This window comes from Benincasa hispida, chromosome 12 (assembly GCF_009727055.1).
Source record: "Benincasa hispida cultivar B227 chromosome 12, ASM972705v1, whole genome shotgun sequence".
Classification (NCBI taxonomy): domain Eukaryota; kingdom Viridiplantae; phylum Streptophyta; class Magnoliopsida; order Cucurbitales; family Cucurbitaceae; genus Benincasa; species Benincasa hispida.
In genome coordinates, this window is record NC_052360.1 from 50,184,090 (window position 1) to 50,208,061 (window position 23,972).

At 32.4% G+C, this 23,972-nt stretch overlaps 1 protein-coding gene across 4 annotated transcripts; it reads left to right on the forward strand.

Annotated features, from left to right (window-relative positions):
- The first annotated feature begins 12,983 nt into the window (after nt 1–12,983).
- On the forward strand, nt 12,984–23,579 carry LOC120092953. 4 transcript variants are annotated; one of them, XR_005486231.1, is made up of 16 exons: nt 12,984–13,403; nt 14,141–14,299; nt 14,467–14,583; nt 14,699–14,783; nt 15,068–15,176; nt 15,287–15,354; nt 15,916–16,041; nt 16,128–17,071; nt 17,317–17,520; nt 17,620–17,680; nt 18,909–19,022; nt 20,970–21,083; nt 21,208–21,294; nt 22,364–22,431; nt 22,522–22,620; nt 23,234–23,579. XR_005486231.1 is itself a non-coding variant. In XM_039051219.1 (16 exons), the coding sequence occupies exons 1-15, from the start codon at nt 13,288–13,290 to the stop codon at nt 22,388–22,390; spliced, it is 2,238 nt and encodes a 745-aa protein (XP_038907147.1). In that variant the 5' UTR covers nt 12,984–13,287; the 3' UTR covers nt 22,391–22,431; nt 23,234–23,579. The 4 variants fall into 4 exon arrangements, 2 of the variants coding, with proteins under 2 accessions (XP_038907147.1, XP_038907145.1); XM_039051219.1 differs by lacking the exon at nt 22,522–22,620 and having other exon boundaries at nt 16,128–16,854; nt 16,948–17,071; XR_005486232.1 differs by lacking the exon at nt 22,522–22,620 and having other exon boundaries at nt 22,364–22,472.
- The last annotated feature ends 393 nt before the right edge of the window (nt 23,580–23,972 follow it).

A 23,972-nucleotide genomic window follows, 5' to 3' on the forward strand; every position in this document is an offset into this window, starting at 1 on the left:
TCATATTGAAAGTAATTTAAGTGCCAAAATCGAAACATCCAATCTTGCAAATCTTTGTGCAAAATGCAGATTTAATAACCCACCTTTAAACTGATTTTTGTTTCAAAAAATATGAAGAACGAAGATGCAAGAAATTGGGCTCTAATACTAATTGATGGGATTCGAATCCCGAGCAGACACGTGTGAATGCCTTGCATCCTGCAAATCGATTTTTATATAAACAAAATCAATGTACTAAAATAGAATATGTGTATAATAAACATGTGAAATAGCATGCTTTAGAGAAAGGAAAGAACCATTCTCATCTTTGTAGGTCCCAAGCTTCTAGAACGATCCTCTCGATATTCTTACGAATGACTCCTCCAACGATCTTGAACACGAACGTCTCCTCGAACAATCTTCAACACAACCACGAGAATAACCTTGTTATTCTCAAAGATTCCAATAGAAGAATAGGTGATATCCAACTATTGAAAGAAGGTGAGGAGGAAAAAACTTTGCAAGAGTAGATAGGATTTCTTTTTGTGACTCAAGGAAAAATTTGCACAATGAATACTTGCACCAAAAGAGCCATAAGGAAGACTTTATATAGAGAAGGGTCAATACCCTTCTCTAAGTCTTTTTTTAATTTTCCCTTGTGCACAATTAATAAATAACATTTATTTAATTAATTAGCACATTAATTAAATAACTATTTATATATTAAATCCAGTTTAGCGTATATATATATTTAATTATCATAAACATCATATCATATGTCTATATGCAACACTTCTCTATTTATTAATTAATTCTTTGTGAATCTAATTCACTTGAATTAATTATTTGAATCTCATTAAATGTTTCGTTCCAACTTAATTTGAATTATAGATCACATTCACAATCAATTACATAGTAATCATATTAATATACAATTTCCTCAAATTGATTTGAACAATTCAAATCATTCCTCTTTAATATCCTTTAGCGAGTTAACAAGGGGACCTGGTAGACCTGTAGATTAAAAGCTCCAACGATATGAGATTAATTGATTAAACTCATTAACCAAGTTAATCAATATTCGTTAACTATGGGTGTACTCTACTAAAGATCCACAGTTGCATTCTTCTCACTACATATATATTTTATGTGTCCATGGGTATAGACCAACAACAACAAGTTAGTCCTTCATGAGTGTTCGTAACTTCAACTGGGTCAAATTACCGTTTTACCCTTGGGTTACCTCTGACTCTTTAAGTATCAGTGCTTCTCTAATGAACAATATGTTTATAGTCCAACAAATAAACAGAAACCTCTCTCGGGCCAATGAGAGAGTAGGACCCTTTATTCAAGTTCCAAAGACACCATTGAAGAGAAGACTCAGCTACTTACCCTGAAGACGGGAAGGAGTGAATTCCATCTTATATTATTATGTTCCTAGCTCCCCACTCGGTCTTGTCCCCAAAATGGTAGACTTATTATGTTGGCGAACTAACCACTCTCAGCCATACAAATCAAAGGACAATTCTATTGGATCGGTACCAGCACGCAGCGAAAGACACCAGGATCCATAAGCACTCTAATTGATTAATTTTGGCAGAAAAGAAAATATGCTTAAACAGAGTTTAATGGGTTTCGAGAACATACCTTTGAAGAACCGTTGAAATCTTGATTTTCAGCTGCAAATTCCTCTAAATTTTTGTGTAGACCACCACAAGATCTTCCTTACTATCCTCTTGATACTCTAGATTGAGTTGTGGGACTCAAAATAAGCTGGAATCAAATGGAATTTGGAGAAAGCTCACTGCAATAACCCATTGAAGAACACATTCTTCTTCAAGAATTTTCAGCTAAAATTTTATCGGTTGTTCAACCTCATTTTCACTCCAATCTCTTCAATATATTGTAGACTATCATGTAAAGAGATTTACTGCATGGGATGCAACTTATGCTTGGAGTTATTGAAGCTTGAAGGTGGTGGGTTCCTGGTGAGCAAGTTGAAGATGAAGATGAAAAACTATTTTTCATTTTTTTGGTGCAATTTTCTATTTCCAAAATCTATTTTTATTTTAAAATCATATTTTATTTCTAAAATCAAAATTTATTATTTTACAAATTAATTTCATAAATTAATTTTCTAACAAAATTAATAAATAATTATTTAAACAATTTAAATAATTCTAATTAATTTAATATCCCATATTAAATTAATTTTTCACAAATTCATATTCATATATTTAAATCATATTTAAATATATTTTTCTCCAATTCTGTTTGATTCTAATTTGAACGTTTCAAATTAACTTATCACACTACTCTAGAGCTAAACCATTTTCGAGCTAGTAGTAGGGAACCTCGTGGACCTACAGGTCATGGCTCCAACTATCCAAGATTAATCGACTAAACTCATTAGACCGATCTAACCCTCATTTGTTAACTAATGGGTCACTCCACTAAAGCCATAGTTGAACTCCCTCACTGTAGAAATATTATGTCCATTCGATATAACCATGATTAGTAAGTTTAACCCTTCACAGGTTGTTCGTAATAACGGTTGGGTCAAATCTTTGTTTTACCCCCGAAATTACCTATTGTTTCTTAAGTCCATACTGATCCCCTAATGAACAGTTTTGTGATCCAATCAACAAACCTGAGTCCCTCTCATGCCAATGAGAGGGCGGGATCCTTTGTTCAGACCCAGATCAAACACTTAAGGAACACCTCTTATCTTATCCTAAACGGGGTAAGAGTGAATTCCCTCTTGCACCCTATGTCCCCAGCTATCTATCCAGTCTTACCCTAAAATGGGAGTCTTATTGAGTCGTGTGTTGTTAAGCCAACCCTCACCTATGCAAATCTAAGGGAAATCCGAATAAACAGGAGTTCATAGTTAACTCAGGATGAAGGTCAAGCTACCTAGGTCATCGCTTTGAAATAGTCAGTCTTAAACAGTAAATAGCGTTATAAAAGTAAGAGTGACTTCATTTTGTGGTCCGATCTTGTACAAACCCTTTTGCACAAGGACACCCCCACTTCTCATGTCCAACATGAACGAATTAGGATCACTTCGTTTGTAGCATTTTACAACTCCTTGTAACAACTACAAAGCAGGCCGTATCCAATAGTGTTACCAGAATAAGATATCCAACCTTATCCATATACTAAAGATCATTTTGACTATTTACTCGAACCTAATCTACCTTTATGTCTCCACATAAGTTCAAGTACTCATCCAATAGTCAAGGGACTTTTTAGGTTTATTGTATTTCTTATACGCAATTAGATCTATTCAATAACACCTTTATTGAATTTTTCAGAATAAGTTCCATTGTTTACATACCACGAGTTTTAGGACATAAAATCCAACAAATCCCTTGTGAATAGGAGTTCATAAAATACTCAGGATTAAGACTAACTTGCTCAAGTCATCCTAGGGAAATAGAAACCTAACTAATCAATGGGGTTACATTTAGTGGTTACTATTTCGCGGTTTGGTCTTATGCAAACTCATTGCATAGGATACGCCCACTCGCCTATCATCTACACGAATGAAATTATTAAGGATCAATGCATCATTGATTGGTTATATCCAATAGACACAAAAATATATCTACAATGGAAGGCTCTCAACTTCTCATTGGTAAGAGAGAGGTCTAGTTATAATAGGACTATGACTAATTTTTCATTAGTAGGGTCAGTGGTATTTAAGGAGTTAGATGTAACTACAAGGGTACTAATAATTTTGATCCAACTGTACTTACGAGTAATTTGTGAAGGGTCAGTGCACCGTTGATTGGTTATATCTAATGGACACAGAAATATATCTACAGTGCGAAGAGTGCAGCTGTCGGTCTTTAGTAGAGTGATCGATAGTTAATGAATGTTGATTAATTTAATTAAAGAGTTTAATTAATTAATATCGTATTATTAGAGCGTCTAATCTGTAGGTCCATTAATCTGCTTGCTAGCGCAATAAGGAATTAATATGAATCAATTAATTTTGGATTAATTTGAGTTGTTCAAATTAATTAAAGGGAATTAACTGTATGATACAATTAATATAATGTATGTGGTACATTATAATATAAAGTTTAATGAGATAAATAAATATTTGAATATGATTCAAATATTAATTATATAAATATGATTCATATAAAAACTTAGGTTAAAATTAACATGAATGTGATTCATATTAAAACCATAGATTATATGAGAGAATATAAACTATAGGTTATATATTATATATGATATAAAATATAGTTTTTTTATTATATTAATTATAATATAATAAAAGTTGAAAATAAATCCTTATGAGTTATTTCCTATTGTTGAGAGGGAATTATCAAATAACTTGCTCATCTCTCATATATGTTTTTTACACAGAGGAATGGGTTGTTGGTGTTGGGATTAGTGTCCTAAATCTCTTTTATATTCTCGTAATTTGTAAACTTTGTATGAAAAATTGTTATTATTAAAATAATTGTTATTTTATGAGTGTACACTCGATCCAATAAACAAAGATCTTATGTTATTTTATGTAATTTAAACATGTATATAGAGACATACAGGTGGATCATGTTTAAATGATAACTTAAATGGTATATAGTAGATGAATATGTCTGGGTACCTTATCCTGGTGACACTACGAATACGACCCGCTTTGTAGTTGTTACAAAGTATTGTAAAATACTACAAATGACCTAATTCTGATCATTCATATGGAGATATGTGAGTGGGGGTATCCTATACAAAGAGTTTGTATAAGACTGGACCACGAAATGAATAGTCTAATAATATAACACCATTAATAATATAGACTTATATTTCACCAAGATGACTATAGGTGACATGACCTGAATCCTGAATGAGTTGTGAACTTCTGTCTATAAAGGTGGTCCTTTGATTTGCATGGGTGAGAATAACCAGTTCGTCGACTCAATATGCCTACCGTTTTGAGAATTCGTCTTATTGGGAAGCTGGGAACACAGCTACACAAGACGAAATTCACTCCTTCCCTGACGTCAAGGTAAGTAGATAAATTGCTCCCTTAAGGGCTGATTCTGGTACTTGAACAACGTGGCGTCATACCCTCTCTTAGCCCAAGAAGGGTTTGGTCATAGTTGGACTACGACTTATTGTTTATTAGAGGGATCAGTGGTACTTAAGGAGTTAGATGTAACTACAGGGGCAAAACGATGATTTTGGCCCAGTTGTACTTACGAGCAATTTATGAAGGATCATTGCACTGTTGACTGGTTATATCCAATGGACACAGAAATATATTTGTAGTGCGAAAAGTGCAGTTGTCGGTCTTTAATGGAGTGACTGATAGTTAATAGAAGTTGGGTAATTTAATTAAAGGAGTTTAATTAATTATCTAAGTATCATTGGAGTTTCAATTTATAGGTCCATAATGTCCCATCTGTAGCTCAACTAGGATTATTGAGAATTAATTTTAGATTAATTTGAATTGTTCAAATTAATTGAAGGAATTAATTATATATGATATAATTGATTTAAAATAATTATATGTGATATAACTAATATGATGTATTTGATATATTATAATATAAAGTTTATTTTGGAAAGAATTAAATATTTGAATATGATTTAAATACCAATTATATAGATGAGATTCATATAACTAATTTTCAATATGAATTTGATTTATATTAAATGTCATAAATGATTGAGAGAATTCAAATTATAAGTTATATTGTATTTAACACAATATAAAAACCATAGGTTATATGTTATATTAGATATAACATATAGTATAATATATATTATATACTAAAGTGGCTATTATATAATTATATATTTTTAACTTAATTAACTCCCTCCCCTGGTTTTCTCTCTAATCATGTACATGGGAATGAAAGGTTATAGGAGATCTTCTTCTTCCTCTTACTTCTAACACAGAGAAGGTCTGCTGGTTACTCTCTAGTCTTGATCTCCCAGTAATCTCTCTCACAAACACAGAAAAAATCCCCTCCCTCTCCCTTTCCCAAACATTAATAGAGAAGTCAATAACTCTCTATTTAATTCTCACCCCAAAGGAGAATACAAGAGATACATTTGTGGTGGTGTCCATGTTGAGGTTTGTTTCTGTACGAAGTGTTCATGACCGAAAGGAGGAGGTCCGTGAGGATTCGATTCTTCAAGGGTAAGTGTGACTATCCCTAATTTCCTTCACTATTTATTTATAAAGCATGTCGTGAAACCTCTGTGATATGCATAATTTAGTTCATTGTATTTAAATTCTTTGTGAAATTAAAATTGGGATGCGAACCACACTTCCGCATTGGACCTCACAGTCCTTTAATTGGTTCTTTAACGAGAAACTTTTTGAAGAAGAAATGTTATTCTTCTCATCCTCTTCCTTCTGTCATCATTTCCTCAAAAGAACTCCCTCAATTCCCTTCACCCAAAATCAAAGGCAAACCCACCACTTTGTTGTGATGCTCACCTTGAGAATAGCAAGGTAGCTTTTGTGGTAGTGTCTAAGGAGCACTATATTATTGTGTTCGTGGGGAATTGTTCATGGCGAATAAGTTTTTTGGTTGTTCGTGATCTTACCGAAGAGGAAAACGAGAAGAAAAGTTCTTCGAGGGTAAGTTCATCTTATTTCACTTTCCTCTTTGTATATTTCATAGAAAACATGCTTAAGGTTGAATGTTGTTTATCCTCTTAGTTCACTGTATTTCTCTATTTTAACAAGTTCCAAAACGAATTCATTCACACAAGCGATCGTTCACTTCCGCTGCGGGACTTCGATTTCCTTCATAAACAACATAAACCCTCCTTGAATCAAACAACACCAAAAACCTAGAGATAATAAAAGGTCTTCTTATATGGAATTTGGGCTTAAAATAGAATATAAGAAAAGTGAATTAAATGAATAAATATTCTAGCAAAGCTAAAGGAGCAAATATAAAAACAAAAAAGCTACCAAAATCAACAAAAACGTACAACTATATATATATATATTCAACCTCTATTTTATACAGTAAAATCTTATACACTTTAATAGCAATAATAGATAGTATGGTAGAAGGATTCATATATTTCTTTCTACCATATCATCGGATCTCATAAAATACTTCTCTCATAGAATACTAATAATTCTAGTATGCCAATTTCATTTGAGATGCGAAATTTTAATGCTTTTCATTTTTTTTTATTTTCAATCATTGATAAGAACTAAAAGGTTAATTTAAATTAATCACTTTGACGAGCTGTTTTTACGTATATTATAAGTAAAAAGACGATAGGAACTAGAATGAACAATACAGTAGTAATAAATGCAAGAGTTCCATAGTCTATATATATATATAATCTGTAGGTCCATAAGATCCTCTGCTAGCTCACCACAAACCAATGAGGATCAAATATGTTGAAAGAAAATTTGAAATGTTCAAATTCATGAGGGAAAATATTAATTGTATTGGTACAATTAATTACATTATTTATTTTAAAGTTTATTTGATTGAGATTCAAATTATAACTTTATAATATGGAGAATTAATTTATTTGAATATGATTCAAATAATTAATTATTTATTTGGATAGGATTCATATAATAAATAAATTATTTAATTTGAATAAAATTCAAATTAAATAGATATTGGGGGAATTAATTTATTTGAATATGATTCAAATAATTAATTATTTAATTTCTATTAAAGGGAATCTGCAGAAAAATATTTAAATATGATTTAAATATTTTGACCTCTCCTACAAGTTCAAAGTGATGGGAAAAAAACATTCACTTTGCTTTATGAAAGGAAGAGAAGATTCTCGATAGGTTAGTAGTCGCTATAGATGACGTTAACTAATACACTCGACCATGAGGAGAGGAGCAGTGTGGAGGAAGATACTAAGGGTAGAGATTTTAATGGAAAGATGTTTTTTTATTATAAATTATTGAATATTTAATTTAAAATGTCTACAGGGGTTCTCCTAATAGGATTAGGAGTGGCCCGGTAAAGATTTATAATTAAGGCCTTAGGGAGCCCTCATGGAGCTAACTTCTACACTTCTACTCTCTACAATATAATCTCTATAGTCATTCTGTAGAGTATTCTTTCACAAAAAAGTTCTCCTAATTTTAGAGAAGTGTTCTCCAAAAAATTCTTATTCCTTATTTCTTCTCATCTTTTAAAGAGCAGTTCTCACAAACAGAATCCTTACTAAAGTCATAGCAAGGAAGATCTTGTGAAAAAGGAAGATTTCAAGGAGAAGACTACCAGTTCGAGGAGAAGATTTTGCAGCAATTGAGGATCAATATATTGCTTAACATTTTCTTGATTATTTGTATTTTTAATTCGTTCAAGAAATCAAAAAAACGTGATCACACGCTTCTACTAAGATTCATATTCTTTAATTTGATATATCAGAGTGACTAATTGCTCTTAGTCTTTTTGGAAATCTACTCGTGAAGCTTATTTTCATACTTATTTTGCCTTTATAGGTATCTGCGTGGGAGGTGTGTATCTATTGTTGCCCCTTAAATTTTGTCTTTTGTTTGTTGCTCTTAGTGATATGTGGAAGATGATTTTGTACTTGTTTTGTTCCACTTTCTTTAAAGACTAATTTATTTAACTTTGCTTTCTGTATTAAGTTTTTCAATACAAATATACTTTATTATATGATTTTCAAGATTAGTGGTTGAGAAAATTTCATTCACAGTGCAAATATGGTATGTTATTCAATTCTTACTCTCTCTCTATAGTTCGAGATTGATCTAGAATATTTGAATTAAGGTTTAAGACTGTTTGGTTAGTTTTTGGTGCTCAAGCTTCACATAGATCAATTCAAACTCTTTCTAAATGTTGAACATAGTTTATAACTTTTGGAAACTCTTTGTTATAGTTTAGAACTGACTCATAGTGTTGAATTAAGGATTATTAGGTCTTGCATGAATTCAATGAAGTGGTGAAACTACAAAACAAGATTGACGTTTGATTATTGGCAGAACTTGTTGTAAATGTAGTTACTCGTGGCAATACCTTGTTGTATTTAGTTTCTTTGTAAACATTTAACTAAATTTGGTTATTAGTTTGATTGTATTGTTCCTTTGGAGTTTCATTGTAAAAAATAAAAACTTTATTCTTATATCTGAAAGTTTTGTGTTATGTTAATTGTATCGATTTTGTGTTAAAAATAGGATTTATTGATGATGGAAATCATTTGCCTAATGAGAAGGTTCAAAAGATAACAACTACAAGTGTCATTATTATGAAATTTAGTGACAATAAAAAATGTTTCGTGATAGAACCTTTGTTGACATGAAATATTTGTCATGGTTCAAATATTCTTGACAATAAAATGTGATGGTTCATATATTCTTGACAAGAAAAAAAATGTCACTATATATTATTTTTTGTCATTTTATAACTGTCGTCAATAACTATAATACTATAACAATTAGCCAATTTTTAGTCAATTGATGACAAAGATAACATGTCATACTAAACTTGACAACAACAATTTATCATTGTTAGTAATAATTGTTCATGTTGACAATTATTATTGTCATTATAATTTTAATATGACATTTTAAAAAAAATATCATTGATATCTATACCTTTACAGGGGATACAATAACACAAATAAGTGTCACAAATTTTAATTGTAATAATTTTAAATGTTGTGGAATCTCAATTTTATAATAGTGAAAATACGGATTAGCATATTACTCAAGGACAATAGGATTCATCGGTTGAAAAGATGAAATAGAAGATGGTAAAGTCACTGGTGGAATTGAAGAAGAATAATCATTAGGGTTCGAAGAATTATCAAAATTGATAGCCATGAAGAATGCAGAGAAGAATCTCAAGAAGAAGCGTAGAAATTTACATCTGATACCATATTAACGCTTGAGATAATATACTTGCATCAATTTATTATGTGCAATGAAAAAATATATAGTCATAGTTACAAGAGAGTTAGAAGATAACTCGAGATAACTAGCAAAGGTTAGATTAACTAACTCTGATACTTTCATTTCAATAATATGAATATAGGATCATAATATAAAATTTTCGTCTAACATATCAATATTCTCATCGATATTTCCACGTTTCCATGGATTCGATAACGATGAAGGATGAATCAGTATTTCCATCATATAATAGAAAAATCCATAAAATATAATAACTAAGCATCATAATATCGCTAATGAAAATATTATATAAGTAATAGACTATCTTGTTTTAAAATCATAAAATGATTATTTACTAATTTAAATTCATTTTTAATTTTTAAAATTTTTCAGAAATATCTATCGAAGTTGAAATTTCATCGATAACTATCAAAAATTTTGTAAAATTAAGTCTTCGATATTTTGCTTGACATCGACCTTTTAAACATGGGATTGGATGAGAAGTAGAATTTCCCTATATTAAAAAAATGGATTTAAGAAAATTTTAACCGAATATTCAAAGGTGGGCTTGTTGATTCGGTAAGTTCTCGAGGAATTTTAAGTCATAAGTTGATTGTTTTCGAGGGCTTAACTGGCAATAAAAAAATGAAAAATAGTAAAAAGAAAAGTCTTCTGGAATAATCTGAACCATAGAGTTTGTTTCTTTAAAACAAACTTTTGTTTTGTTGAGAATGTGAATAAAATTAGTGTGATAGTTTTTTTCTTCAATTTTAATAGCAAACATATGTGGGGAGGAATGGAACCTAACGTTAAAATCGATAGTACAGATTTGTGATAGTTGAATTGCACTCGTGTTAGATAAAATTACCATGAATAGTTTCGTGTGTGGAAAAATATATAATATTGTGAGATTTTCTTTTGATTTTTAAGTTTGTAACTTCTTTTAAATCTTCATTCCTTTAATTACATGTTCGAATAGATTTCCAAACTTAAAACTTTATATAAGTTTCTAATTTTATATATTTAGGAATATCCATATTAAATAAACTTTTATCCAATAATTTACTAAATTTTGGCTATTATGAACATAGTTTAACTAACATAAATTGTATTATCAATCTCGAATTTATGTATTATCAATCTAAAAAATCAAGATAAGAAGTTCGACTCCCACCCAATATGTTGTAAACAAAAAGGCCATTAGATTTTGTATATGTTTTAAATTTTTTTAAGAATATGAAGACAAAAAGTTATAATTGATTTGTTATTTTTAAAATATAATAGAGACCTTCAGTGGTTTATGAATATTGATTAATGGATTCATTATATACATGAAATTGATAATTCTTGGATCTACTAAAATTCTCAAAAATTAGTGTTTAAACTTGTAATTTAATCTAAAATATCATAATATCATAATATTTATTAATTGAAAATCATAATATCTAAAATTTGGAAAAGTATCGACTCCGGTAACGAGAGAATTCATATTAGATATTTATATCAATGTTCTCACACACATAAAATAAAATTCATCATAAGAAGTCAAATGTGAGTCTAACTCAACTTGCATAAATGTTTATACTGTTTAAAATAAAACATTGTGTATAAAAAATTTTAGAATTAGAAAACAAGAAAGAAAATCATATTAGATACTTAAATTTTATTGTTTTTGAGAAAATATCCATTTATAGTTTAGAGATGGTATCCATTTTAACTCTAAACGTATCAATTTAAATCTTGAATTTTGGGTTCTTGAACTTTGGGCTATGTATCAATTTAAGCCTCAAACTAATAATTGTATCAATTTAAACCTTGAACTTTCCTAAGTGTATCAATTTAAACCTTAAACTTTTCTAAGTGTATCAATTTAAACCTTGAACTTTCATAAATATATCAATTTAAACCATGAATTTTCATAAGTGTATCCAAATAAAACATAATGAATGGTTTAAATTGATACACCTATAAAAGTTTGAAGTCTAAATTGACACAATTATTAGTTTGAGGTTTAAATTGGTATCATTCTCAAAGTTCAAGGTTTAAATTGATATAGTTACAAATCTAGAGTTTAAAATGATAAACCCCCAAAGTTTAAGAGTATAAATTGATAATTGCCTTAAATTTTAAGGTTGAATCAAGTTTAATTTTCTAATAATATTGTTAGTATAATAGGAATAAAAGAAATCAAACTATAGTCTTATTGTTAGCCGTGGGCCTGTTTGGTTCACATTTTGGATTGCAAATTTAAAAACATTTTTTTTAATGTTTTATTTGTATCTAGAATTTGAATTTTAAAATTTAAAATGTAGAATTACATTAAATAAATATAAAAACATTTAAAAATATAGTATATCATGTTATAAATCCAATTCAATTTAAAAAAAAAATTAAAATATGTATTATGTAATGTATTATAAATTAAATTAGTTTAAATTCGAAGTTTGTTTCCTATAGTTTGAATAAAGTTAAAAATTAGTCTATATGATTTTAAAATTTAGAATTTATTTCCTATGATTTGTTAAATCCTCTTTAAGTAGTCCCTACCATAGGAACTATGACGAAGCTTTTATCCAACTATAGAGAGTAAATTCAAATTATATAAACCATAAGAGTTTAAATTTTAACTTACTCAAAACTATAAGGATCCAAATTTCAAATTTTCTTATAAATTATATAATATTACAAAACAACAATTATATAATTTTCTTAACATAAAACATGTTCATAAATAAATTAATAATAATTTATTGTTACTAATACTTAGTTGGATAACTACACTTAGTTTACAATTATTTAGATTATGCTATCAAATACATATTTGAAAATACGAAATACAACCTTATTTTTATTTAATCATTTGTTTTCAAATTTCTGATTTTAGATTCTCTCAAGTCGTGTGCGAATTTTTTTATATATAAATTTTAATATAATATATTTTTTGGGGACAAATATGATATATTTTCAGGTAAAAATAGGATTTAAAATTAATTGGGTCGTAGGCTAGGTGGAAAGAGTAGTTGCGGGTGTAAATAGAACTCTTCGAAGAAAAAGAAAATAAAAATATTAAAAAGAAAAAAGAGAAAAAAAAAAAGAAAAAGAAAAAGGGGAAGATATATGTCCAAAAACAATTTTGATTTCCAGAGGAGGTGTTGTCTTCGATCTCTGTTTCGTTTCTTCTTCGTCTTCTAGGTTTTCTTTCACAAGAATGCCTTCTTCTTCTTGCAGGAGATCTTTCTAAGCCAATTTGAAGCTCCTCCTCGCCTGAATTTCACCATCTTCTCCGGCCGATCATTGCTTCTAAATTAATACAACACGCCCCTTTCCCCATTTCACTTTGAATTCCGATTAATTCCCTCTTAATTTCTCCTTTTCCGATCCAAATGCCGGAGAATTTTGGAGCATGACGTTTTCTCTGCTAAATGATGAGAGCTTCATTTGGGGCTTTTGACGAATCAAATTCTCCTTCCACATCCACCCCACCGCTCCCGCCTCACGTTTCTCATCCTGCTCCGGCCTATCCCACGAACAGGCAAAGGTGATCATGGGATTCAACTATTATTTCATGCGATTTTCTTATTTGGATTATGTGGATGATTGCCCGGACTTTTTTTTTGTCGTGGGAAGATCTAAATTTTGCCAAGATTTCTTAAATCGTGGGTCTTAATATCTGAGATTTTGATGCGTTTTTCCCAGCCCAATAGTTAACATGGAATATGTTCCTTGAGCGTACGAAGTTTTGATAAATGCGAAGTTCTTCGTTTGTCTTTTCTTTTCTTGTATACTAATCTATCTTGATTTCCAAGTACTATTTTAGTTTCTTATTTTACTGTACTGGTATTTTGGCGTGGAATTGTTGCCATTGCATTTGGGGGTGGGAGGGTGGAGGAGGGGATGGAGCAACAAGGGGTTCTTACACTGTTACTACGGCTTATTGAATGATCTAATTTGACATGGTATGCGCATTTCTCGTTGAAAGAAAGAGATAACCTTTTGATTACTTTGTAGATTATTCCTCATCTCCAATGCAAGAAAATTGCAAGTATGATTGGAAGTTTTACAAATTTCTGCTTTTTCTTTAGTTATTGTGAGGGTTGTTAGTGTTACGATTATCATCATTGGAAAATGGAGCATTAATACTTGTTATGGCTAATGGGATTTTACTCTATTGGTACTGGTGTGTGATAGATTCAGATAGTTCATTTAATATTTAGAGTTCTTGGATTTTGCAAACTTAATTCTAACTACGGACTAAATTTCATCTCATTTTTTCAGAGTCAGTAATGTTTTTCAACTTTTAGCCCAGAGGGAGGTTTCTCCTCAAACAAAACGTGCATCAAGGAGGTTTTGGGGAGATTCTCATGACCGCCAATGTGATTTGGTTGGGCCAAGATGTCAAGCAGCTAGAGATGCTAAGCGGGGTCTTATCTCATGGTAGTGCTTTTGTTCTTATAATACATCTGAATGTTTAATGCAATAAATGAAATAATGAAGAATGTTTTTTTCCTATTTGTTTATCCTGTCATTTGATGTTGTGATGCTTCCTCTCTGTTACTTTACCCCTTACTTGGGATGTCTTATTAAACTTGGAATCTTGTCAGGGTCGAGGCTGAATCACTACGGCATCTTTCAGCTAAATATTGCCCTCTTTTGCCTCCTCCAAGGTCAACAATCGCAGCAGCATTCAGCCCTGATGGGAGAACGCTTGCTTCTACGCAGTGAGTTGCTGATTCGTGGATATTTTTTTTGCTACAATGATGTGATGAAGCTCCATGTTTAATTTTATTTGGTGAAGGCGTTCATTTACTTTTATTGTTTTCATGTTGCCCACAGTGGAGATCATACTGTAAAAATCATTGATTGCCAAACTGGGACCTGCTTAAAGGTGCTGAGTGGTCATCGGAGAACCCCTTGGGTGGTCAGTGAAAGCATTTTTTTTCAGCTTATCGTAATGGTGATAAATAGTATAACACTTATCAATGTTACTATAAAATAGATAAATATAGAAAATAGTTTGGTGGATTGTTTAGCCCTTTTTTTGTTCTGTAAAACTCAATTTCATTGGGTATACTTATGTCTTAAGATATATTGGGAATGTGGCTTAGTTATACTTCTGCTAAGGCTTCGTTGATTATTAGTTGTCTTATCTGTGTGACTCAAGTTGCTCCAATCTGCTGGATTCATCTTCTGGTAATCTTTCAGGTCAGATTCCATCCACTGTACCCCGAAATTCTTGCTAGTGGAAGCTTGGATTATGATGTCCGACTCTGGGATGCAAACACTGCAGAATGCATTGGCTCCCGTGATTTCTGTAATATCTTCTCCAACTTGTTTGTATAGCCTTTTGAAGATGGCTGGATAGTTGAAAATTACCTATAGTTTATACGAGTCATTGCTAAACCTTGTTCTCCTTTTATGCAGATCGTCCCATTGCGTCCATAGCTTTCCATGCCCAAGGTGAGCTTCTTGCTGTGGCATCAGGTCATAAGGTGAGATTTTTAAATGGAGAATTAGATATATAAATCTGTAAGTGCATTCTTTATTATTATTATTATTATTATTGATATAATTGTAAAACAACAAGTGCATTCTTTATTATTATTATTATTATTATTGATATAATTGTAAAACAACAAATGAAAGAATATGAGGGCAAACAGAAGAAAAAAAAACCCTAAAAAAGAGCCCATCTAAAGGTAGGAGATCCAATCAAGTAAAATGAGACATAAAGAATACTTACTAAAAGCTTCCACTAACATTCAAAGAGAACTTTGAACCTAACAAGGGATCAAACTTCACTAGGATCCCTTTCCAACCCCTCTATACGTTCTTTTATTTCTTCCCCCCTACAAACCCCATAATGAAGCACAAATCCCTGCCTCCGACCAAAACCGTCTTCTCATGAAAAGGCGGACGGAAAAGGAACTTCTTGATCATCTCCTTGAGCCCTCACGTGTCTGATAAGCTGAAAGCCAAACACATTGAAGAAGAAACTCCCAACCACCTTTAGTTCATTCTAATATACAACCTTGATCTTAAATTTTATGCAGCTTTACATTTGGCACTACAATAAAAGAGGGGAGACACCCTCACCAACCATTGTTTTAAGGACGCGGCGATCATTGCGTGCTGTGCATTTTCATCCACATGCAGCCCAATTCCTTTTAACTGCCGAGGTTGGTTAGTTAGTTATTTTTATTGCCTTTAAATTTGCCTCCTTCCAATCACTTATCCTAATTTTTCTACTTAACATGTTCTGAAGGTCAATGATCTCGATACATCAGAATCTGCCATAACATTAGCAACATCTCCAGGATATGTGCAATATCCACCTCCTACCGTATATTTTGCCGATGCACATTCTTCTGATCGTTCTAGTTTGATGGATGGCCTACCTTTGATGTCCTTTCCTCTCTTGATATGGCCCTCATTTTCTAAAGAAAATAGGAGAATGTCCATGCAGCGAACGGAAGGAGATCATGGTGCAGGGAGATTACAAAGAGTTGATCCTTCTGCCTCAGTGCGGCTTTTAACATATTCAACACCATCAGGACAGTATGAACTTGTGTTGTCACCCATTGAACCTAATACATCACCAGTTCCAGAAGAAACTGGAACCAATCCTTATTCAAGTGAAATGGAAACGGAAGTTTCAGAAACTGCTGGGGATGCTTCAGAGAATATGGAAGTGCAGACCGAAGTGAGGAATAATCAAAATTTTCCATTTAATGACCCTTGGGAACTGCCTTTCTTGCAAGGGTGGTTAATTGGCCAAAGTCAAGCTAGTCAGCATGCGCTTCGGCCACACAGTGATGATGTTCGTGAAATTTCTTCTGCACCATCTGATATAGGAGGAATTCATGCTCCACTTACTTCGTTAATTCCTACCAGTGTTAGCCAAAGCAGAGTTGGTAGGAGATCTAGTTCAAGACATCGTTCTATACGGTCTCGTGTGCCTGTGCCTGTGCCTGTGAGTGGGTCAGATGAAGGTGCTAGTATGAGTAACTCAATTCCTGATGAAAGTGATCCACAACCTATTGTCAATAGAATTCAATCTGAGCTTGCTGCTTCTTTGGCAGCAGTAGCAGCTGCTGAGTTACCTTGTACCGTGAAACTCAGGATATGGTCACATGATGTTAAAAATCCTTGTGCGCCACTGGATGATGAAAGATGTCGGTTAATAATTCCACATGCTGTTCTTTGTAGGTATGTTCTTTTGCAGTTATGCAATATCAATCTGCTTCTCAACTTTCTGTTATATACTGCCACAATTCTGAAGTTGGAACCAACCATTTTATGGTTGTGTCTTTCCACTAGTTTTAATACATATATACCTGGCCTTATTTTGGAGATTTTCTATATGGGATGGTTGCAAAGCATTTATTTTCCTCAATTCTTGGATTCTGGTCTCGCCAATCATCTAAGTTTTTCTACAAATTATGTTGTTGCAGTGAAATGGGTGCCCATTTTTCACCTTGTGGGAGATTTTTGGCAGCATGTGTGGCATGCATGTTGCCACATATGGAAGCTGATCCTGGATTCCAAAGCCATGCTAATAGTGATGCGACTGGTGCTGCAACTTCGCCTACGCGACACCCAATTTCTGCTCAGCAGGTCATGTATGAGCTTCGGATTTACTCTTTGGAGGAGGCAACGTAATATTTCTTCACAATACATATTATGATTGAAGATATTGGTTGATATTTTCCCTTTTTATAACTTAAATTTATCTCATCCTTGTTTTCTCTATTTAGGTTTGGTGTGGTACTAGCATCTCGAGCAATAAGAGCTGCTCATTGTTTAACATCTATACAGGTTTGTTAATGATAGGGACTGTTATGTTCCTTTAAGTACCTTAAACAAGCATGAGTTTTTGTGTTCTACACAAATCCTCGAAGACCTTTTATCTAATTAAGAAAAACGTATTCTATTTCTACTGTCAACTTTAGTTTGCAAATTCTATGTAGTGAAGTGCAAGCTATGCGAGATTGTGTTTACTGTGAAAAGTTCTATTTTTGCATATTTAATGTGGTTCATTAAATGGAAGGATTGAGTTCAATGTTTAGTTTAGGTTTGAAAAATTCAGGTGTATTCCCATACTATTTTTTATCTCCTGGTATCTTTGATTGTGGGGCATCCTTTTGGTGGTACCAGACGAGTTTTTTGGTGGGCTATTGTGTGGGGTTTCATTTTGACTCTTTGGGTTGAACGTAATGGTCGGCTCTTTAGAGACACATCCTCTATTTTTGATAGATTTTTGGATTCGGTTCTCACTCATGTTTTCAATTTGTGTAATTCTGAATCTCCTTTTACTTCCTATAGCTCATCTTTTTTTCCTTTCCTATTGGAGAGATTTCTTGTAATCACCTATAGGTGTTGGGACTTCCCCTATTTCATTCATTCAATGAAGTGTTTCTATATTCCAAAAAAAAAAAAAACTATACTTTTACCAATTAATTGAACAAATTCTTTCCAGAAAAGGGACATATATCTATATTCTGGCTAGTAGCTTCATTTGGTAATACGTTGATAATGCTTAACTAGGAAACAAATAGGAGAATCAGGAAAGAGAGCCAGTAACATCCCAAAAGAATCTGGAAAGAGAGGTTGAGAGGTTTGCCTCCTTGTAGGAGTTAGTGACCAAATAAATTTTAATTATCCTTTGTCAGTTTATCATATTCTCAACCATTGGAGTCTTTTCTTGTTTTCTTCTTTTGCCATTTTGTTTCTCCTTTTGTGGTGGGCTGATTCTTCTTTGATTACACTGAACTTTTCTATTCACCTCAAAGAAGGCTTAGCTTCTTGTAAAATAAAAAACCTCCAAGGAAATTAGTTGTACCAATACATTGGCCTCTTTTTGTGATTTCTTTTCTCTTGCTTTGTTTCCTTTATATAGTCTGCATATTGGATGGGCCTTGTTGCTTTGTGGCCTTTTTTTATTCTCTCATTCATTTCATCTAAGCTACAATTTTTTCATCAAGAAAAAAAGGAAATAAGCTGTAGTACTGAGTTTTACAGAAGTTTCTTATTGTAATAATTGCAGTTCTCTCCCACATCAGAACACCTATTACTTGCTTACGGCCGTCGACATAGTTCACTTCTTAAGAGTGTTGTTGTAGATGGAGAAACAACTGTGCCCATATACACTATACTTGAGGTAAATATCATTTCTTTTGTTTAATTGAGGTGACCATGGCCAAGAGGTTAGAAAGGCTTGAATCCTCCCACCCTACATGTTTTTTAGGTTAAAAAGATATATATATATATCATGTCTACAAAATGAAGAGCTGTATTATCACTCTTTAGTTCTGATGGAACAATGCACTGTTCCAAAGGGCATTTTCACCCGTTTGTAGTGATTGTAACTATTTGAAGTTCCTTATAGAAAAAACAATTCAAGTTGTTTATTTTTGTTTATTTTGGAATAAGGGATTATTTGAAGGGATTAATCTCTCAACAGCTATATTAATTGATTTTATATGGTGTAATAGTGCACACCTGGTTTTTTGGTGCATGATTAACAATTTTTTCAAAATCGCTTGAGGTGGCGCGCCTTGAGGCGAGGTGGCCTTGTAATGCCTCAAGGCTTACGATTGTGCATGGTAAAAGGAGGCTTACACCTTTATGGATAGAGGCTTAGGCGTAAGCCTCAGTGCTTTTTCCTTCGAGGAGTGAAAGGCATAAGCCTTAGTGAAAAGTGGGTAAAAGAATTAAAACAACAAATTTGTAGAGGGGATGTTGGCAGTGGTGGGATTCCATTCAATTGGGTTTTCAAGGAAAAAAAAAAAAATTATCTTGTAGGCTTAAACACTTTGATGCGTGTAGGCTTCAATTGTCTTCATTTGGGTAAGAGAATAATAGCAGACAGCAAACGAGTTAGCTTTCTAATCCATAAGAAAAAGGTTACCTTTGTTTCCTTTTTTTCCTACTTCCTACTACTTATCCACTGTTTTTCTCCCTTTTTTTTGTAGTTCTTCCTAGTTTATTTTTTTTTGTTCATTATCACAGCCAAGACAAAAACTGGTTTTCCTTTTCTCCTTAATCTTATCTTTTTTGTGGTGCTGCAGCTATTTCAAACTTTATTTCTTCTATTTCATATTTTACAATTTTTCAACATACATAGTTTTCAATTCTACTTCTTATTACAAAATATGTGTTTTCTCAGATTTTCCCCCTTATCTTTTTTAAAATATTTTGTTTTGTTTTCTTTCTTTACTTCCTTTGTTCTTGGGTATCAGTTCTAATTTGAAAAATAAAAAATTAATGATGTAATCTTACGTTATGGTACTACAATAGTAAGTATACAAAGATTTACATTTTATGATTATTATTACATTTAAAATGAGGCTTATGCCTTATGGTGCCTCGAGGCTTACGCCTTGCCTCTCTATGAGAAAACGCCTCAAGACCACCTAAGCCCTTTAGAACATTGATTATTAACAAGTAGCTCTTATACGCATAATATAATTTTCTTTTTGTTGTTTAAGGATCCTTGGTTTTAGAGAGTAATGCATTAGGTTGTAATTTGTGGACCTGCAGTCTTTACTCTGAAGTTTGCTAGTTAAAGGGAAAATAAAAGTCCTGTATTTCATCTTGAAAAGGCAATACAAATGTGAATTCTGATTGTTGGATATCTCTTCTTTTAGCAATTTATTACTTGTTGAAAAAGAAATAATTATTCTCTTTTTCTAGGATAATACATGACATTTTTGCAGTTTCATTGCTATTAAGACCTAGTCCTTTGCTCTTTTTAAATAGACCTAATTCGTTGGAGTTTGTATTTCTTGGAGATATAATTTCTAGAAGAATATGCTACATATCAATTATGCTGACAAGGTCAAGAAAGTTTTTATTAGGTGTTTTTATTGTGGACCTCATGGCGTTTGTACTCAAATGAGCATTGTTTCCATAGTCTTCAATTATTCTTAGGTGTCATCATAAATCGCAACATTATATTTATGATGGGGCTGTAGTGTACCATCTTGTTTGCCCCAGCCTGCTGCTGATCATTTATGATAATGTTCAATTAATATTAATCTATATAGCCTTTTAGTGTTCCTCTAATATTCTTCTTAATTGACTGAAGTTTGCTTTGACAACTTAGGTTTACAGAGTTTCTAACATGGAACTTGTGAGGGTTCTTCCGAGTGCCGAGGATGAGGTAAATGTGGCATGTTTTCATCCCTCAGTGGGAGGTGGTGTAGTCTACGGGACCAAGGTTAGCTTCTAATTATTTCTTTTAGATAGAGATTATTTTCCTTAATTCATTTTAATACAATTATTTTACCTGTTATATTTCAGTATTAATGCAACTTTGATGTTTTCTTTGGCTGTCCATGCAGGAGGGGAAGTTGAGAATCCTTCAATATGACAGTTCTCAAGCCATTAATCATTCAACATATGGTTTTCTAGACGAAAACATGCTTGAGGTAGAAAACAGTCTTGGAATGCTTTCTTCTTTCTAACTCTTTTTAACCGTGAATTTTCATGCTGGCTGCACTTTCTGATTTTATCAATTTGAACTTATGACCATAGCATGTTATGAACATGGTACCAGGCTACCAGCATTGCTTCTCTGCATTGAATTGTCAGTTTTTAGTGGTTTGTTCAGTAACTGGCAGACCACTATATAGGAACACTACTAACCAACCTAGCGATAAACGATTACTAGAAATAAAGTAGGGGGCACAAAGCACGTAATACGCCTATTGGGTTACTTTTTGTTATAGGATGACATGCTGGATGGTTCTTGAGTGACCTCTATTGTTGGAATGGTTAGACTTCATTTTTGTGTCTATTTTTTGTTCTTCCATTATCTGTGTAGAAATGAATGGCGTGTTTGTCAATCTGATTTGATGTTCTTACTTCATCAAACCAAAATATTCTGATATTGCTTAGTCCATATTCCTCAGATACTTGGTTGCCATTGACATGAAAGTTGGAACCAATTTTCTGTCATTAGGAGAATCAGATTATCATATGGAAATGTATATGCAATTATTAAATGGAATTCTTTACATGTTTTTTTAACAAGGAGACAATTTTTTTCATTAATAAAATGAAAAGTTACCATGAAAAGCCCAAATCAGAAAATACAAAATCATTCAAAGCCCAAACCAAATGACCATCAGAAGCAATACAATCTAAATAAACCCTTACAATAATACAAACCAATGGCATTCAATTAAATGAAATTCTATTGCTGTTGCTAGTTTTATTATGCGTACTTTTCTTAATTCTAAGAGATTGGTAAGAATACGAGTGCAGTCTCTTGGGCCTCAAATTTTTTGTTGCTTAGGCCAAATATCTTCATTTTTCTTTGTTCTTTTTTTCTTCTTATGAGGATTTTGGACATGGTGACTTTGTTATGCGTTGATTGTGATGTTAATCTAAGTGCTCATATTATTATATATTAAAACATATTCTGTGTGTAGTAATCTTAAATGGTTTTGTAAGTTGTTTTTTTCCCTACTTATTTATTTATTTTTTCAATTGTAGGTTCCGACATATGCCCTAGAATGCTAGTAATTGTTAATCACAACACGAGATTTGGCGCAGCTTGACTGGTTTGTCTCTTTCACATCCTCAAGGACCACCCACCCCCACAGTTCGTCACTACTTTTCATATTGGTTTTGGTTACTATCATTTCTTTCAGTTATTGTCACGTTGGATAAATCAATCAATATATATGGATCGAGCATAACATATCAACCTAACGAACCTTCTTGGATGAGACTATAGGTTACGTTATCAGGTATCTCCCAGACCCAAACTAAAGAAAAGGAGTTCATGAAATATTCCAATTGCGGTTAATAAAAAAAATGTCATAATTCCAATAAAAGAATTAAAAAAAAAAAAAAGAAAAAGTCAATATTATGGAAGACTTTGGAATTGTTTGCTTGAATGAACGCAAACATCTACGTTCTAAATTTCCTCTGAATACCTAGACAATTCTAACTCAACAAATTGGTCTCTGTAATCTAGAGAGCTTATTAGAAGTTCCTCAAATTCTCCCATACGGGCTTGCCAACTCTTCCTTTCCTTTCTCTGAACCAACTATGAACTTCTCGTGCACAATCTCAACCGTGACCACTAACACAAACTAATTTACAAAGAGCTATTATGACAACAAAGTCTTTATTCTCAGTTATACAACAGAACGTGAATTATCTTCTTCTTTCCCATTTCTTTTTTCTTTAAATTTATTGCAAATAGTTGGAATAAGTTCAAAGAATTCAGTTTGAGTTGGCGTGTGCTTGATTTAGCCAAGATGTCCAATAGATCCGTGAAACTTCAACTATTATCTGCTTTGGGTGGCTCGAAATTGGCTCTAAACTACAAGTTCTAAGATGTGAACTGTGATTCAGGGTGCATGTGCTTGCGTGTGCTTCTCAAGTAGGCTCGGAGCAAAGCTGAACAGATCGATCCCATTACTCAGTATTACTGCAAATCCCATCATAGAGGCATGTCAAAACTTCAGTTTGGCGCATCATTGTTGTACAAGCTTGTATTTTTCTGTTTGTAATTTAAAAACTGTTATGGTGCTTAGTTGATTTGATCATCTTTACCTGGAATTATATATACAGATATATAAAAAAAAGCAAATGTCAAGGTTGAGATCATTGTATGTGCTCTGTTTGCCTTCAATTCCAGACGTTTGATTTAAATTGGATGGACATGAAGATGAAGTGTAATTTTTTCTTTTTTGGGTCATGATTTTCCATGGAAGATTGCAGGATTTATTAAAGCCATGGAGGTTTTTCTTTTAACAGCTCCACCTGAAGATTTTCCTTCTAAGTTCAGTTCTAAAGGCCAGCCCACTTGAGAATTTAACCACTTGATAGAGCAACTAGATTTTATTGTTTTATTTTGTTATTTGTTATTTGTTTTTTTTTTTCGAAAAAATAAGTTGAAGGGAGGAAGAAAGGCAAGTAGATGCTTGGTTTCTAGTCTTCTATCAGTAGTCAAGCCCAAATTTTTATGAACTGATATTAAGAACTCGTACGTTTTCTGATAATCTCTATCTATCAGTGGTTTGTTTTGTTTTGTTCTTTGTTAACTACAATGGGGGTAGGAAAATCCAAATTACAGTCTTCGTGGTAACTG

Coding starts and splice junctions, on each gene's coding strand:
- LOC120092953 (XM_039051217.1), top strand. CDS start 13,288: ATGATGAGAGCTTCATTTGGGGCTTTTGACGAATCAAATTCTCCTTCC. Junction 16,042..16,127: donor AATTCCTTTTAACTGCCGAG/GTTGGTTAGTTA, acceptor CATGTTCTGAAG/GTCAATGATCTCGATACATC. Junction 17,681..18,908: donor ATTGTTTAACATCTATACAG/GTTTGTTAATGA, acceptor TAATAATTGCAG/TTCTCTCCCACATCAGAACA.